Raw genomic sequence first — 17,294 nt, 5'->3', positions numbered from 1 at the left:
CTTTTCACGTTCCGAAGCCAGTTGGCTCGGCCAGACCTATTCTGGCCTTAGAATCCTTTCAGTCTGTGATTGCTAGTTTGAACAAGAAAGGGAGTTTTTACGTGTCCCTTGTCTTCAGCGATGCCTGTTTACTGATTTCCGTTGGTTGGGTTTTTCTCAGATTCGCATTACAGGATTCTCATTTTCACTGTCGGTCCTTTCCTTTCGGTCTGTCTTCCGCTCCCACAGAGTTCAGGAAGATCACAGAATAACTTTCAAGGGCAGAAGGTGACGTTGGTTCCCTAATGGGACAATCTACTGCTGCTTTCCCACTCTGTACATTAGGTGGCTTCTGAATATCCGGAGGATCCAGGAGCTTCTGGTTCAACACAGATCCAATTTATGCTCCTCATAGACGTTTCTCAACACGGTCCGTCAGAGGATTTTTCCTTCCTCGGCACCAGGTACTCTATTCCTTCAGTCAAGTTGCGACGCAATGAGTGGTCGCCTACATTCCTCTCTGAGCGGGGGACAACATTCCTCTCTGAGCGGGGGACAACAATCTTCTTTCCAGGTCAAGCCACCAGGTCAGACTCCCGGGTGAGAAAACATTCCCCGGAGTTTTGTCCGCTGTGGGCGGAGATTTCGGATCGACCTCAGGGCGTTCTGACTGACTTTTTAACCCTTTACTACTCTCGGACGTGAGCTCGGGCAGTAGCCGAGGAGGCCCTCAGGGCTCCGGGGAGTTTTCTGGTTATTCTATCCTGCCTCCCTTTTTGATTTCTACCTCAGGTTCGGTAACACAGGAGGGGATTATGCGTGCTAGTCCTCTCGGTGGCTCTGGTTGGGCCACACATGACTTGAAGATACAGATACACCTGTTGTCAGTAGAGGAGCCTTGGCTACTACCTCGACTGGACTGTCCACTTCAACAACTTTTTCTTTGTTCAATCTTACACTGGTACCGTGTAACCGTGTGACTGTTCACGAGACCTCAGAAGGGAGTAGTTCCCTAGTTTGGTTAGGCCTACCGAGCCCCGATTTCAGAAGTCTGTTACCTCTTCTCGCTTTTGCCACTTTTGGAAAACTGTATGGGACATAATAAGCATAAAAGGGGTTTTCCCCTTCTTTCAGTTACCATTCAGCCGTCATCTTTGGTTTCTCTGGGAGGTTTTGCTCCGCTGCGCTTCATACCACACTGACCTGAATTTTAGGTCTCTGCCTTTTTCGGTTTTCTTCCAAAAGAGATTAGCCTAGCGGCCGTAGGTTCGGCCTCTTTTTCAGGGAGTGCTCTATTGGCAACTCCCCCGGCTGAGCTTCGGTCTCAGCGGTCGTTTCTTCCAGAGGGGATGTCCATTTTTCCGACAAAACTGACACTAGTGTTTTTTGGTCCTCTTTGAATGTTGTCATGGCTCGCCGACTCTCCCTACAGAGGTCTTCGGCTATTCGACGAAGTGTTTTTCTTCTTTGTGCTGTACAATGCTCCCGTGCTAAATAGCCGGGGTCCCAACATACGCTGGGCCGTTGGATACATCTGACCATCAGACAGTCTTCTTGGAGGTTGCTAGGGAGCCTCCGTATTCCATTTCAGCGCACTTTACGCGCGTTGTAAGACCTTCGTGGGCGGCTGCCCGTGGGGTCTCCATAAATAGTTTGTCGGGCGGCTACTTGGTCGGACCGACATTCGTCTAGTCAAATTCTACAAGTTTGACACTTTTGCGGCCTCTGCATCACAGTTTGGCCGAGCAGTTTTTACAGGACTCTCAGCGCTCTCCCGCCCGTTTTTGGGAGCTCTGGGACGTCCCCATTGTAACTACGCTCCAGTGGCCCCTAGTGGATGAAGGAGAAATCAGGATTTTGGTACTTACCGATAAATCCCTTTCTCCGATGCCACAGGGGCCACTGGACGCCCGCCCAGCGCTGTTCATCATCCTGGTTTTTTGCTTAAAGGTTTGCAGATCAATATATGACTGCTTGTTGAGTTCAGGCTAGCCTGGTTTTTGTCAGGTTCTGTTCCAGGTTTAGTTTGGATTATCCTGGTTTACAGGGCGTCATTAACCTCCTCTACCTTAAGGTTTGTTTATTCCATCTCTCATAGGGCACAGTTTTACGTAGACTGGCTTGGAGGGGAGATAGTAGGGGAGGAGCTAGCCACAGTGTGAGAATTTTAAAGTGCCAGCTCCCAATTACTGCCTACTATTTCCCCATTGTAACTACGCTCCAGTGGCCCCTGTGGAATCTGAGAAAGGGATTTATCGGTAAGTACCAAAATCCTGATTTCTCCTACTAGACTAGGAGGATTGTGCAATAAGTTTCCAGATGCACAAAAAGTATTTATATTTGTAAAGTGAACATTTAATTTTTTTTTTTTCAACGTATTCCCCCAGAGGAGTCTATGAAAAGTTGTATAAACAACGTGGTGGAGCAGCTAGACCAGTCCAAAGCAGGTATGCCTTTTACATGCTGGATGAAGGTCTCCACTGCAGCTTCCAGTGACTCAAAACTAATCCCACGCATCTTGCGCTTGATTTTTTTTGAACACCAAGAAGTTGCAGGGGCCAGGTCTGGACTGTACGGCAGATGACCAAGCTCCTGGATGCGTTCGTGGGCCAGAAAATCCACCACTTTCCTGGACTTGTGGGCAGGTGCATTGTCATGATGAAGAAGGGTACCACAGGCGCAAGTTCTTGGATGGCGCTTGGCAAAGACTACCAGCATTTGCAGGCAATGGTTAGCGTACCAGTCCCCAGTGATTGTGCACTGTTGCACGAATGGTACGGCAGCTACATGACCACTGTTGGTCTCAGAAACAGCCACCACCTGTTTGGCCATGCTGTGCTCACATCTGGACTTCTGTGGCAATGCATCTCCAACTGGGGTTCACTGGGTATTGGGGTCAAACCTGTAGATCCAGGATTCTTTGCCACTGATGATTACCCAGAGTTTGAGTGAGCGCCATTGAACCTGGCCATCATGTTGCGGCACCAAGTTACCCAAGCCTCCTTATGCTCTTGAGTGAGCTGATGGGGCATCCTGGGTGCAGAAATCTCGCTCAGGCCAAGCTTTTGTTGGAGTATCAAGTAGATGGATCTCGATGAGTTGCCTTTCTCCTTCTCTAACTGGGCCCCGATCACCCAGGCGTCTACCTCAAATATGGCTGGCACATCAGCAACGTTGTTCTCTGTGATGGCGGATGCAAGTTGCCCACAGCGCTCATATTCCAGGGAGCGCCTCCCGTGCCAAAATTCTGCAAACTACTCAAACACGTTGGTTCCGGACAGTGCTTCCTCCCCAAAAGCAGCTAGCAGTCTGCGCTCAATGAGTTTGGGAAGAAAGAGAACATGCTGATTTCTTCAGTGTGCAGAGCTACTTATATATGGTTCTGTGCTGTGAGATTACAGTTCTTGACCAGACAGTCAGATTGTGTCTACCTATGCACTGCACATCCGGAAACTTATTGCACACCCCTTGTACTGTGGTTCCTCTTGCTCTGTTATAAAGTCTGTGTAATTTTGGCTTTTTTTTTTTTTTTTCTTTACCTGTTTAACCATCTTTACGAGTACTCAGTCTGTGTGTCTGACCTATCATTGAGGTGACGGTATTTATGACTTCCAAGCAAAACCCTAAGAAGCTTCACCGAATTCATACGAACACTCCTTATTGGTTCTTTAGACTTCGGGATGAGTCCTGTGTTGTCCGGAAGACCTCAGCCATTGTAATGACCCATCTGATTCTGAAGGACATGGTCAAGGTCAAAGGACAAGTGAGTGAAATGGCTGTGCTTCTCATAGATGAAGACCAAGAAATAGCCTCTCTGGCCAAGAACTTCTTCACTGAATTGTCCAACAAGGTACGTAGATCAGGGTTGAGGAGAGAAATGTTCTATGAGGAGTCCTTTTATTACCGCTATATTCTATTTCCCCAGGGCAATGCTGTGTACAATCTCTTGCCTGATATCATCAGCCGCCTCTCTGATCCTGAGTGTGGCGTTGAGGAAGAGCCTTTTCAGAAGATCATGAGGTAATTTACAGGGAAAACATTGAAACATTGGCTCTTGTCTCATTTTATGTATTTAAGATTATGGTGTCTTCCATAATCACTTTTCTCTTTCATCCACTAGGGGACACTGGAGTGTTCTTAGACATTAGGGGTGTGAAGCTTGCAACCGGAGGTGTGGCACAATCTAAAATTAGCATTGTCTGCACAGTTTGGAAAATTGTGCCTAGGAGGTACAAGCACAAGACGGGAGCTCCTGCTCCATGCATAATTAATTTATAATTATTTTTATTTATTTCTCTATCGTCCTAAGTGGATGCTGGGGTTCCTGAAAGGACCATGGGGAATAGCGGCTCCGCAGGAGACAGGGCACAAAAGTAAAGCTTTTACAGGTCAGGTGGTGTGTACTGGCTCCTCCCCCTATGACCCTCCTCCAGACTCCAGTTAGATTTTTGTGCCCGGCCGAGAAGGGTGCAATTCTAGGTGGCTCTCATAAAGAGCTGCTTAGAGAGTTTAGCTTAGGTTTTTTATTTTACAGTGATTCCTGCTGGCAACAGGATCACTGCAACGAGGGACAGAGGGGAGAAGAAGTGAACTCACCTGCGTGCAGGATGGATTGGCTTCTTGGCTACTGGACATGAAGCTCCAGAGGGACGATCACAGGTACAGCCTGGATGGTCACCGGAGCCACGCCGCCGGCCCCCTCACAGATGCTGAAGCAAGAAGAGGTCCAGAATCGGCGGCTGAAGACTCCTGCAGTCTTCTTAAGGTAGCGCACAGCACTGCAGCTGTGCGCCATTTTCCTCTCAGCACACTTCACACGGCAGTCACTGAGGGTGCAGGGCGCTGGGGGGGGGCGCCCTGGGAGGCAAATGTAAACCTTTAAAAAGGCTAAAAATACCTCACATATAGCCCCAGAGGCTATATGGAGATATTTACCCCTGCCTAAATGTACTAAATAGCGGGAGACGAGCCCGCCGGAAAAGGGGCGGGGCCTATCTCCTCAGCACACGGCGCCATTTTCTGTCACAGCTCCGCTGGTCAGGAAGGCTCCCAGGTCTCTCCCCTGCACTGCACTACAGAAACAGGGTATAACAGAGAGGGGGGGCAAAATAAATGGCAATATATTAATATAAAAGCAGCTATAAGGGAGCACTTAATCATAAGGCTATCCCTGTCATATATAGCGCTTTTTGGTGTGTGCTGGCAGACTCTCCCTCTGTCTCCCCAAAGGGCTAGTGGGTCCTGTCTTCGTATAGAGCATTCCCTGTGTGTCTGCTGTGTGTCGGTACGTGTGTCGACATGTATGAGGACGTTATTGGTGTGGAGGCGGAGCAATTGCCAAATATGAGGATGTCACCTTCTAGGGGGTCGACACCAGAATGGATGCCTTATTTGTGGAATTACGGGATAGCGTCAACTCGCTTAAGCAGTCGTTTGCCGACATGAGGCGGCCGGACACTCACTTAGTGCCTGTCCAGGCGCCTCAAACACCGTCAGGGGCTGTAAAACGCCCCTTGCCTCAGTCGGTCGACACAGACCCAGACACAGGCACTGATTCCGGTAGTGAAGGTGACGAATCAACCGTATTTTCCAAAAGGGCCACACGTTATATGATTTTGGCAATAAAGGAGATGTTACATTTAGCTGATACTACAGGTACCACTAAACAGGGTATTATGTGGGGTGTGAAAAAACTACCAGTAGTTTTTACCGAATCAGAAGAATTAAATGACGTGTGTGATGAAGCGTGGGGTGCCCCGATAAAAAACTGCTAATTTCAAAGAAGTTATTGGCTTTATACCCTTTCCCGCCAGAGGTTAGGGAGCGCTGGGAAACACCTCCTAGGGTGGACAAAGCGCTAACACGCTTATCAAAACAAGTGGCGTTACCCTCTCCTGAGACGGCCGCACTTAAAGATCCATCAGATAGGAGGATGGAAAATATCCAAAAAGGTATATACACACATGCAGGTGTTATACTACGACCAGCTATTGCGACTGCCTGGATGTGCAGTGCTGGGGTAGTTTGGTCAGAGTCCCTGATCGAAAATATTGATACCCTGGACAGGGACAATATTTTACTGTCGTTAGAACAAATAAAGGATGCATTTCTTTATATGCGTGATGCACAGAGAGATATCTGCACACTGGCATCACGGGTAAGTGCTATGTCCATTTCGGCCAGAAGAGCTTTATGGACACGACAGTGGACAGGCGATGCGTAGAGGAGTTATTTGGGGTCGGTCTATCGGATTTGGTGGCCACGGCTACGGCCGGGAAATCCACCTTTCTACCTCAAGTCACTCCCCAACAGAAAAAGGCACCGACCTTTCAACCGCAGCCTTTTCGTTCCTTTAAAAATAAGAGAGCAAAGGGCTATTCATATCTGCCACGAGGCAGAGGACGAGGGAAGAGACAGCAACAGGCAGCTCCTTCCCAGGAACAGAAGCCCTCCCCGGCTTCTACAAAAGCCTCAGCATGACGCTGGGGCTTCGCAAGCGGACTCGGGGGCGGTAGGCGGTCGTCTCAAGAATTACAGCGCGCAGTGGGCTCACTCGCAGGTAAATCCCTGGATCCTGCAGATAATATCTCAGGGGTACAGGTTGAAATTAGAGACAGAGCCACCTCGCCGTTTCCTGAAGTCTGCTTTACCAACGTCCCCCTCAGAAAGGGAGACGGTTTTGGAAGCCATTCACAAGCTGTATTCTCAGCAGGTGATAGTCAAGGTACCTCTTCTACAACAAGGGAAGGGGTATTATTCCACTCTTTTTGTGGTACCGAAGCCGGATGGCTCGGTAAGGCCTATTCTAAATCTGAAGTCCTTGAACCTGTACATAAAGAAGTTCAAGTTCAAGATGGAGTCACTCAGAGCAGTGATAAGCGAACCTGGAAGAAGGGGACTTTATGGTATCCTTGGACATCAAGGATGCGTATCTCCACGTTCCAATTACCCCTCACACCAGGGGTACCTCAGGTTCGTTGTACAAAACTGTCACTATCAGTTTCAGACGCTGCCGTTTGGTTTGTCCACGGCACCTCGGGTCTTTACAAAGGTAATGGCCGAGATAATATTTCTTCTTCGAAGAAAAGGCGTATTAATTATCCCATACTTGGACGATCTCCTAATAAGGGCAAGGTCCAGAGAACAGCTAGAGATGGGTTTAGCACTATCTCAAGAGGTGCTAAAGCAGCACGGATGGATTCTGAATATTCCAAAATCCCAATTAATGCCGACAACTCGTCTGCTGTTCCTGGGGATGATTCTGGACACAGTTCAGAAAAAGGTTTTTCTTCCCGAAGAAAAAGCCAAGGAGTTATCTGACCTGGTCAGGAACCTCCTAAAACCAGGAAAGGTGTCTGTACATCAATGCACAAGAGTCCTGGGAAAAAATGGTAGCTTCTTACGAAGCAATCCCTTTCGGCAGATTCCATGCAAAGGGATCTGTTGGACAAATGGTCAGGGTCGCATCTTCAGATGCACCTGCGGATAACCCTGTCGCCGAGGACAAGGGTATCTTTTCTGTGGTGGTTGCAGGAGGCTCATCTATTGGAGGGCCGCAGATTCGGCATGCAGGATTGGATCCTGGTGACCACGGGTGCCAGCCAGAGAGGCTGGGGAGCAGTCACACAGGGAAGAAATTTCCAGGGAGTGTGGTCGAGCCTGAAAAAGTCTCTTCACATAAGCATTCTGGAACTAAGAGCAATCTACAATGCTCTAAGCCAGGCGGAACCTCTGCTTCAAGGAAGACCGGTGTTGATCCAGTCGGACAACATCACGGCAGTCGCCCATGTAAACAGACAGGGCGGCACAAGAAGCAGGAGGGCAATGGCAGAAGCTGCCAGGATCCTTCGCTGGGCGGAGAATCACGTGATAGCACTGTCAGCAGTATTCATCCCGGGCGTGGACAACTGGGAAGCAGACTTCCTCAGCAGACACGACCTTCACCCGGGAGAGTGGAGACTTCATCCAGAAGTTTTCCACATGCTATTAAACCGTTGGGTAAAACCAATGGTGGACATGATGGCGTCTCGCCTCAACAAAACACTGGACAGGTATTGCGCCAGGTCAAGAGATCCGCAGGCAATAGCTGTGGACGCGCTGGTAACACCTTGGGTGTACCAGTCGGTATATGTGTTTCCTCCTCTGCCTCTCATACCAAAGGTATTGAGGATTATACGGCAAAGTGGAGTAAGACTAGTGGCTCCGGATTGGCCAAGAAGGACTTGGTACCCGGAACTTCAAGAGATGGTCACGGACGATCCGTGGCCTCTACTTCTGAGAAGGGACCTGCTTCAGCAGGGTACTTGTCTTTTTCAAGACTTACCGCGGCTGCGTTTGACGGCATGGCGTTTGAATGCCAGATCCTAAAAGGAAAAGGCATTCCAGAAGAAGTCATTCCTACCTTGATCAAGGCAAGGAAGGAAGTCACCGCGAAGCTTTATCGCCGTATTTGGCGAAAATATGTTGCGTGGTGCGAGCAGCGGAGTGCTCCGATGGAGGAATTTCAACTGGGTCGTTTTCCTACATTTCCTGCAATCAGGATTGTCTATGGGTCTCAAATTGGGATCTATTAAGGTTCAAATTTCGGCCCTATCAATATTCTTCCAAAAAGAATTGGCCTCAGTCCCTGAGGTCCAGATTTTTATCACAGGAGTACTGCATATACAGCCTCCTGTGGTGCCTAAGGTGGCACCGTGGGATCTAAATGTAGTTTTAGATTTCCTCAAATCAAATTGGTTTGAACCACTAAAGAAGGTGGATTTGAAATATCTCACATGGAAAGTGACTATGTTACTGGCCCTGGCTTCGGCCAGGAGAGTATCTGAACTGGCGGCTTTGTTTTATAAAAGCCCTTATTTAATTTTCCATTCGACATAGGGCAGAGCTGCGGACGCGTCCGCATTTTCTCCCTAAGGTGGTATCAGCGTTTCACCTGAACCAGCCTATTGTAGTGCCTGCGGCTACAGACGACTTGAAGGACTCCAAGTTGTTGGACGTTGTCAGAGCCTTAAAAATATACATTTAAAGGACGGCTGGAGTCAGAAAATCTGACTCGCTGTTTATACTGTATGCACCCAACAAGTTGGGTGCACCTGCTTCTAAGCAGTCGATTGCTCGTTGGATTTGTAACAAAATTCAACTTGTTCATTCTGTGGCAGGCCTGCCACAGCCTAAATCTGTTAAGGCCCATTCCGCAAGGAAGGTGGGCTCATCTTGGGCGGCTGCCCGAGGGGTCTCGGCATTACTACTCTGCCGAGCAGCTACGTGGTCAGGGGAGAACACGTTTGTAAATTTTTACAAATTTGATACCCTGGCAAAGGAGGACCTGGAGTTCTCTCATTCGGTGCTGCAGAGTCATCCGCACTCTCCCGCCCGTTTGGGAGCTTTGGTATAATCCCCATGGTCCTTTCAGGAACCCCAGCATCCACTTAGGACGATAGAGAAAATAAGAATTTACTTACCGATAATTCTATTTCTCGGAGTCCGTAGTGGATGCTGGGCGCCCATCCCAAGTGCGGATTATCTGCAATACTTGTACATAGTTATTGTTAACTAATTCGGGTTATTGTTTAGGAAGCCATCTTTCAGAGGCTCCTCTGTTATCATACTGTTAACTGGGTTTAGATCACAAGTTGTACGGTGTGATTGGTGTGGCTGGTATGAGTCTTACCCGGGATTCAAAATCCTCCCTTATTGTGTACGCTCGTCCGGGCACAGTACCTAACTGGAGTCTGGAGGAGGGTCATAGGGGGAGGAGCCAGTACACACCACCTGACCTGTAAAAGCTTTACTTTTGTGCCCTGTCTCCTGCGGAGCCGCTATTCCCCATGGTCCTTTCAGGAACCCCAGCATCCACTACGGACTCCGAGAAATAGAATTATCGGTAAGTAAATTCTTATTTTTTTTCCATTTATACTGGCCCAATCCCTCCTAACTAAAGGGAGGGTGCAGGTTTTAAAAGAAAAGATGGTAAATGCCCAATCCCACCTAAATGAAAGGGGGTGCAGGCTTTACCAGAAGAAAAGGCTGCGTCCCCCTAATAAAAGGGGGACAAAGTTCAGGATTGGAGACAATGATTCCAGCTAAAGGGGTCTGCATCTCTATAAAAAGGCACCAACTGTGAGTACTGGTTGTTTTAAAATGGCCCCGCAGGAGTTGAAGTAGCATTAGAATTTTTTTTTAATTCATTCATTCATTCATTCATTTATTTATATATTTTCCCTATGGGTCTTTATTAGACTTTGCTAGCAGCTCCCCACAGCGGCGCTCCAGGCAGCGGTCAGTGTGAAGCGGGCCGGGATCTCTTAAGCAGCGTACAGTCTTCCCTGTCAGTCCAGAGGCAATCAGAAAGTGGCGCCGTTACGGGACCTGATGAGAGCGGTCCCGGCACGCGCCGGCCAGCGGGAGATCGCATTACCGCGCGGCTGAGCAGATACCCTCAGCCGCCGGAGGAGAGACGCTGCAGTGAGAAGCGACTGAGGAGATTCCCTCAGCCACGGGGATTTATAGTGCGCGAACAGGGCGGCCACTACGGCAAGTAGGGCTCCCTTCAGCAGTCATGTAAATACAAGAGTGTGGACAGGGGGGCTCACCAGTGGAAGAGCCCCCTCCTAAATGAAGTGTCCATAATTTTTTATATTGGCGGCTATCTTAAAATTCACAAGCAGGCGCCAGAAAAACTGAGGAGCATGGAGTGAACCTCTCCCGTTATAGGTTAATAGTAAGACAGCGCCCTCTGCTGGTGAAATGCTATAATGAGGATCTCCTGAAATATAATCTGATTATGATTTATTTTCAAAGGTGCTCTATTACAAAGAGCCTACAGAAAATACTAAGAAGCAAGTGAAGCCAACTCTAACACCGTAGCTGATTTACAGTTGGGTGTGTGGCAGTTGCAAGTCTGCTGGTGTAAAGACAAAAGAAATAAAAACATTTTTTTTTTTATTTATTTTTTTATTATTCCTTCTCTACAATATAGAGAATTCCAGCCAGGCAACTCAATACCTTTTTGTTTCCGTCATCTATCAGTCATTCTCTTCCTAGTTTTAAAGGGTGAAAGCGCTGCAACACAGTCTGGTAAGGGGTTTTAGTCAACATGTCTAAAACACCAACCAAGACCTCCAAGACCCATTATGTTTGCATGTAGAGCACGCGGATGGCAGCTCCGGGGTGTGCGATTCCTGCTTAGACAAGGACGCTCCACCTGGGAGCAGTGCTCCGTCTAGGTCAGGGAAGGATAACCTTGCTGATAGAATCTCCAATGAGATGGTGGAATCCTGCACGCAACAATCAGGGCTGCGGGATTCTCAAAGATGATGGAAGAATTTCTCATCCGGTTAACGCCTCCCGCACAAGCAGTAACTAGAGTGCGCAAGGCCGTTAAAAAGCCTCTTCCTCTTGTACCGGAAGCAGAGGAGGAAGAGTGTCTTCTCATTGATACTAAGGAAGGTGAGTTAATGAATCTAACCTAGACGCCGATTTGCCAGAGGAGGACACTGCAATCTCGGGTCTTGATTCTTTAATCGAAATGGCGACGGAGATCCTAAACTTTAAGGAGAATAAGTAAAGGATCCAGAAGTTTCAAATTGTTTGAATCCCAAAAGCCGCGTTCAGCAGCGTTTCCCATTCCTAACTCCCTCCAATCTCAAATGGAGGAGGCTTGGAAACAACCTGACAAACGCTTTAAACTTCCAAACAGGGTTTACAGTAACTTATCCCCTACCTAAGGGTGTAATGGATAAGTGGGAGACTTCACCGGTAGTGGATGTTTTCTTAGGAAGGTTGTCGAAGAAGACAATCTTACCATTACCTAATGTAACTACTTTAAGAGGTTGACACAGCTTTAAAGTCAATTTTTGTAGCAGGTGTCGTCGGCGCTTGGGTTAACAAGACCATGGGAGCATGGTCTGGACGTATAGTACAGGCTATTGAGGGGGAAAATGACTTGGAAGAAATTACCCAACTGGTGGAACACATTTGAGAATCAGCTTCATACTTGTGTCAAGCCTCTAAGGATATTCGCAGGATAGCATCGCGCATCTCTGCATCAGCCATATCAGCTAGACGGACAGAGAATGGCGTGTAAACTCTGACACCAAGGGGCGGTAGAATCCATCCCCTTTGGGGGTGAGATGTTTATCGGTCCAGAGTTGGATAAGTGGATTTTGCAAGCTACAGCAGGGACGTCCACTTTTCTGCCTACTCCTTATACAAGAGCCACTCCACAGGTTAGGAGAGGTTATTCGGGACCAGCGTGTAATTCCTTTAGATCGCAGTCCTTTCGAGCCCGAGGAAGAGGTTTTGGTACACAAGTACGTGGGGGCAGAGGTAGAGGCCACTCACAGACAGCAACCATAAAGCGGGATAAACCTGCTGACAAGACCGTGGCAGGACAGTCTCCCGGCTCACCTGGGATCCCCCTTGGTGGGCGAAAGTCTGGAAGGTTTTCGGGACATCTGGGCCTACACCTCACCGGAACTTGGGATAAACGACCTAATCTCCCTAGGGTACAAACTGGATTTACACAGAGGCCTCACAGTCAGTTTTTTACAAGGGGATTGCCTCGGTGCCCTCAGAAAGCAAAAGCACTACTACCAGCAATTGAAAAATTGCTACTGTCAGAGGTCATTATTCCGGTTCCCACCTCTGAGAGGAACGACTTTCTATTCCAATCTTTTTGTCGTGCCAAAGCCAGACGGGACGGTCAGGCCGATACTCAATTTCAAAGTTTTAAACTGGTTTCTAAGGGTCTACAAATTCAAGCTGGAATCAATCCAGTCTGTCATTGCAGGCTTAGACCATGCATATCCCAATCTGGGCCCCTCACCAGGCTTACTTTAAGGTTCGCACTGCTGACGAATCACTACCAGTTCAGGGCTTTGCCGTTCGGTCTATCATCGGCCCCAAGAATCTTTACCGAAGATCATGGCAATCATGGTTGCAGAATCGAGACTGTTGAGGGTCACGATTAGACCTTATCTAGATGACATGCTAACCAAGGCATCCTCTCGAACAGTTGATCAAGGATGTTCAGACATCTCATCCATTTCTCAGTCAACATGGGTGGATTGTGAATTTCCAGAGATCCAACCTCATGCCAACTCAACGGATTCAGTTCCTCGGTCTCATCTTGGACACTGTACAATTGAGTATTCTTACCAGAGAACAAGGTCCAGGACCTACAGAGATTAGTGGCTCACGGTTTCTCTACACCTCGGTGTGGAATTTCTCGGGAAGATGGTTGCGTCTTTCGAAGCTCTCCAGTACGACAGACTTCATTCCCGACCATTACAGATGAACCTCATTGCTCAGGGAGCAGGATCACACTGGCTTCTACATCGAAGAAGCAGACTTCCACCACGCATACGCACCTCCTTACTTTGGTGGTCGTTGCATGGGAATCTCTCAGCAGGCAAGAGATTTGGGATTGGAGTATCCTGACAACAGACGCCAGTCTCAGAGGTTGGGGTACCGTCTTAGAGGAGCATCGGTTTCAGAGCAGATGGACGCTACTGGAGCGCAGCCTACCCATAAACATTCTCGAACTAAGAGCAGTTTACAATGCGCTTTTCTTAGCCGAAGACCAAGTCATGGGTCAACACATAAGGATGCAGTCGGACAAGGTCACGATGACGGCATACATAAACCGCTAAGGAGGAACAAGGAGCGGGATGGCGTTAACTGAAACCACAAAGATCTTGTGGGCAGAAAGGCGAAACATCATCCTCTCGGCAGTGTTCATTCCGGGTGTGGAGAACTGGGAAGCAGATTATCTCAGTCACCAGGACATGCGTCCGGGAGAGTGGTACCTCCATCCACGGATTTTTGATATGATGGTGAGGAGATGGGGTCTACCTCAAGTCGATCTAATGGCGTCTCGGCAATACCATCAGCTGCCCAGATATGTGTCCAGGGCAAGAGATCCAGCAGCAGGAGTGGACGCATTAACACTTCCTTGGTGTTACAGGAAGGTTTACATGTTTCCACCTTTCCAACTCATACCCAGGGTTCTGAAAAGGGTTGCAACGAGAACGAGTGTGGGCGATTCTAATCGCACCAGATTGGCCCCGCAGGAGTTGGTACTCAGACCTGCGAGGATTACTAGCGGAAGATCCTTGACTGTTACCTCAGAGAGAGGACCTGCCCTCTCGGGGACCGTTCCAACACCCAGACCTGAACAGTCTGCATTTAACGGTGTGGCTATTGAAACCCGGATCTTGAGAAACAGAGGGATACCAAGAACGGCCATTCCTACGATGATTGCTGCTAGGAAGCCGGTCACAGCCATACACTACTACAGTATCTGGAAGAGGTACTTGGACTGGTGTCAAGAACGTGGGTGGAATTCGACGAACTTCCACTTATCCAGACTTCTACTTTTCCTTTAGGCCGGTCTGGAGATAGGACAGATGCTGGGCTCTCTGAGGGGTCAAGTTTCGGTTCTCTCCATCCTATTTCAACAGCGGTTAGCATCCTTGCCAGAGGTTCAAACCTTTTTACAAGGGGTTCTGAGGATCCAACCCCCTTTTCGTCCTCCCACTGCGCCTTGGGACTTAAATTTGGTGTTGGAATTTTTGTGATCCAACTTTTGAGCCGTTAGCAAGAATAGACCTGAAATACTCTCTTGGACGGTCACATTAATGCTTGCCTTGGCTTCGGCCAGGCGGATTTCTGGGTTGGGAGCCTTATCGTGTAAAAGTCCCTTTTTAAGTTTTCAGGAGGCTTGGGCAGAACTCCGTACAAAGCAGATTTCCTTCCTAAGGGGTTGTTTCGGGGTTTCGCGTAAACCAGCCAATTGTGGTACATATTTCCAGGGTCTCGCAGATAGGGACGTGTCCTTGGATGTTGTCCGAGCTTTACGGGTATGCGTACAAGTTATGTCATCCTTCAGAAAGTCTGACCTTTTTGTTTGTCTTTAGGATGGGCCAAAGAAGGGTTGGCCAGCATCTAAGCAGTCTTTGTCTAGATGGATTAGACTTGCCATCCGGCAAGCTTATATTTCCTGTGGTAAACAGGTTCCGGTTCAGACGGGTGCTCATACCACCCTATCTGTGGGTGCCTCATGGGAGGCTGCCAGTGGTATTTCCACTACTCAACTTGGCGGAGCGGCTACGTGGGCCTCAGCCCACGTGTTCGCGTAATTTTACAAGTTTGATACCTTTGCGTCCGGGGACTCTAAGTTCGGACGTTTAGTTTTGCAGGCCACAGACAGCATTCCCTCCCTGGGGGATTACTTTGGGACGTCCCCTAATGTCGAAGAACGCTCCAGTGTCCCCTAGTGGATGAAAGAGAAAAGAGGATTTTGGTACTTACCGATAAATCCATTTCTCTGAATCCTCTAGGGGACACTGGACACCCGCCTCAGTGCTGTCAACCTGCTGTGTTCAAACTTCCTGTTCACAAAGTTTGTACAAACAGCGTTGGTTTTTTAGTTAAGAGTTTCTTGGATGCTGTTTGATATGTTGTACGGTTCGGTTCCTCGCCATGTGCTGTAGTGTCATGTCCTATTCTCTCAGTCAAATTTTCCAAACTGAGGGAGGAGGGATGTGAAGGGGGAGGAACTGGCTGTGCAGACAATGCTAATTTTAGATTGTGCCACACCTCTGGTTGCAAGCTTCACACCCCTAATGTCTAAAAACGCTCCAGTGTCCCCTAGAGTATTCAGAGAAATGGATTTATCAGTAAGTACCAAAATCCTCTCTTCTTTCACGTTCTATAGTCTGTGCATAACCTGCTTTGACTCTCTGCATTTACCAGTAGAATGCAGGTCTCTAAGTGATGATCTACTGTTCAGGGTCCTTTTTTTTAATTTAGTTTTTTCTTTTATTCCTCTCAGACACCTCCTGTCGTATATCACGAAGGACAAGCAGACTGAGAGTTTGGTGGAGAAGATGTGCCACAGATTCCGTACAGCCAGGTAAAAGCGGATATCCTCCGTACTGTATGGCATAGGCCACTGAAACACTTTGTAACCTCTCCTTAATATAGCAGGTGGATAGAACACCTCTTATCTTACCACTAGGCCACGGAGTGTTTTTTGCAGATGGGCCACAGTGTGCTTCCTTTCTCCAATACTTTTAAGTTTTCTTCTTTCTTCTTCCCACACCCATGATTTCCCGTTCCTTCCTTTGCATGGCTCCATGCTGTTTGTCCCTTTATGTCTGCTTAATGCCCATTTTATGCTTTCACATAGTCTCCTCCCTGATCCATAAACAATGCTGCTGGTCTGTAACAATATAGCTTTTACCTTCCTCCTAGGACCGAGCGTCAGTGGAGGGATCTTGCTCATTGTCTGTCCCTTCTGCCATTCTCTGAGAAAGGTCTAAGTAAGATGCAAGATTGCTTTGACTGTTATGGCGACAAGCTGAGCGATGATGCCGTGTACAATTCCTTTATGAGCACCGTGGGAAAGATGCGCAGGGGGGCAAAGCCAGAACTGAAGGTGGGTCAATTTTCCGTTTACATATCTCGGACCTGTTTTGTGTTGTATGTGCCACTTCTTCAGGCTCTCCTCTATGTCGCTGCGCCTTGTTGTATTGCCAACATGCAGCCCTCCAGTGCTCCCGCTGCAACCATGGCTGAGCAGTCTCTCGGCAGCACTAACCTCTTTTGTGTTGTTTCCCCCCCACCCCCAAAAAGAGGAGGTTGAAGGAATGAAAGGCTATAGTGGGAGTACCATGGTCCGATCATCTATTTAGTCAAAAGATACATACTCACTATAAAAACAGACCCCGGAAGTGTCAATGTCCTGCTGTAGTTCCGTCTGGCAAGAATCTGAGTTCTGTTCTTCAGGCTAAGGGTGTGTACACACGGTGAGATAAATCTGTAAGATTTTGACTATATAGTCAAAATCTTATGAAAAGTTAGTGCATATCTCATGGTGTTAGGCAGCTTGCGATACAGATTCGATCCGATGCGCGCTCCCATGGGGTCGGTATCGTAAGGCTAGATAGACTGTGCAGGCAAGTCAATCTTGACTATCTAGTGTACTATCGAGTATAAAGTATAGTCAAAAGTGGCACTTAGTCAAAATCGTACATAGACAAAATCTCAAGCACAGATAGTCAAAATCTGTACTATCTGGGCTCTGGGGGAGTTCAAGGGAAATTGCATAGTCAAAATCGAACATAGCAGCAGGGATCTCACCGTGTACACACCCTAAGATGCGGTGGAGGAGGGTTCGGGTACTGAGGATTATTTGGATGTTGACGAAGAGTCCTCTAGATGGCACGCACCCCCCCGCCCGCCCCCCAAAAAGTGCAGCTTACTGCGCTGCTGTCAGGGGAAGGAGAGCGCAGCGTGCGCCTCTCCTACCC

General features: G+C 48.2%; 1 protein-coding gene across 3 annotated transcripts in view; it reads left to right on the top strand.

The window, feature by feature from the left end:
• The window catches only part of NCAPD2 (non-SMC condensin I complex subunit D2), a 108,895-nt gene that overhangs the window by 41,565 nt on the left and 50,036 nt on the right, over positions 1-17,294 (top strand). For all 3 annotated transcript variants that reach the window (XM_063962436.1, XM_063962434.1, XM_063962435.1), the window contains exons 26-29: positions 3,652-3,829; positions 3,905-3,999; positions 15,815-15,895; positions 16,237-16,420. In XM_063962436.1, the coding sequence (XP_063818506.1) occupies positions 3,652-3,829; positions 3,905-3,999; positions 15,815-15,895; positions 16,237-16,420 (538 nt within the window). The remainder of the gene's footprint in view (positions 1-3,651; positions 3,830-3,904; positions 4,000-15,814; positions 15,896-16,236; positions 16,421-17,294) is intronic.

Source organism: Pseudophryne corroboree, chromosome 3 (assembly GCF_028390025.1).
Source record: "Pseudophryne corroboree isolate aPseCor3 chromosome 3, aPseCor3.hap2, whole genome shotgun sequence".
Classification (NCBI taxonomy): Eukaryota; Metazoa; Chordata; class Amphibia; order Anura; family Myobatrachidae; genus Pseudophryne; species Pseudophryne corroboree.
The sequence above is the reverse complement of the archived record's forward strand: the minus strand, read 5'-3'. Positions and strand labels throughout refer to the sequence as shown.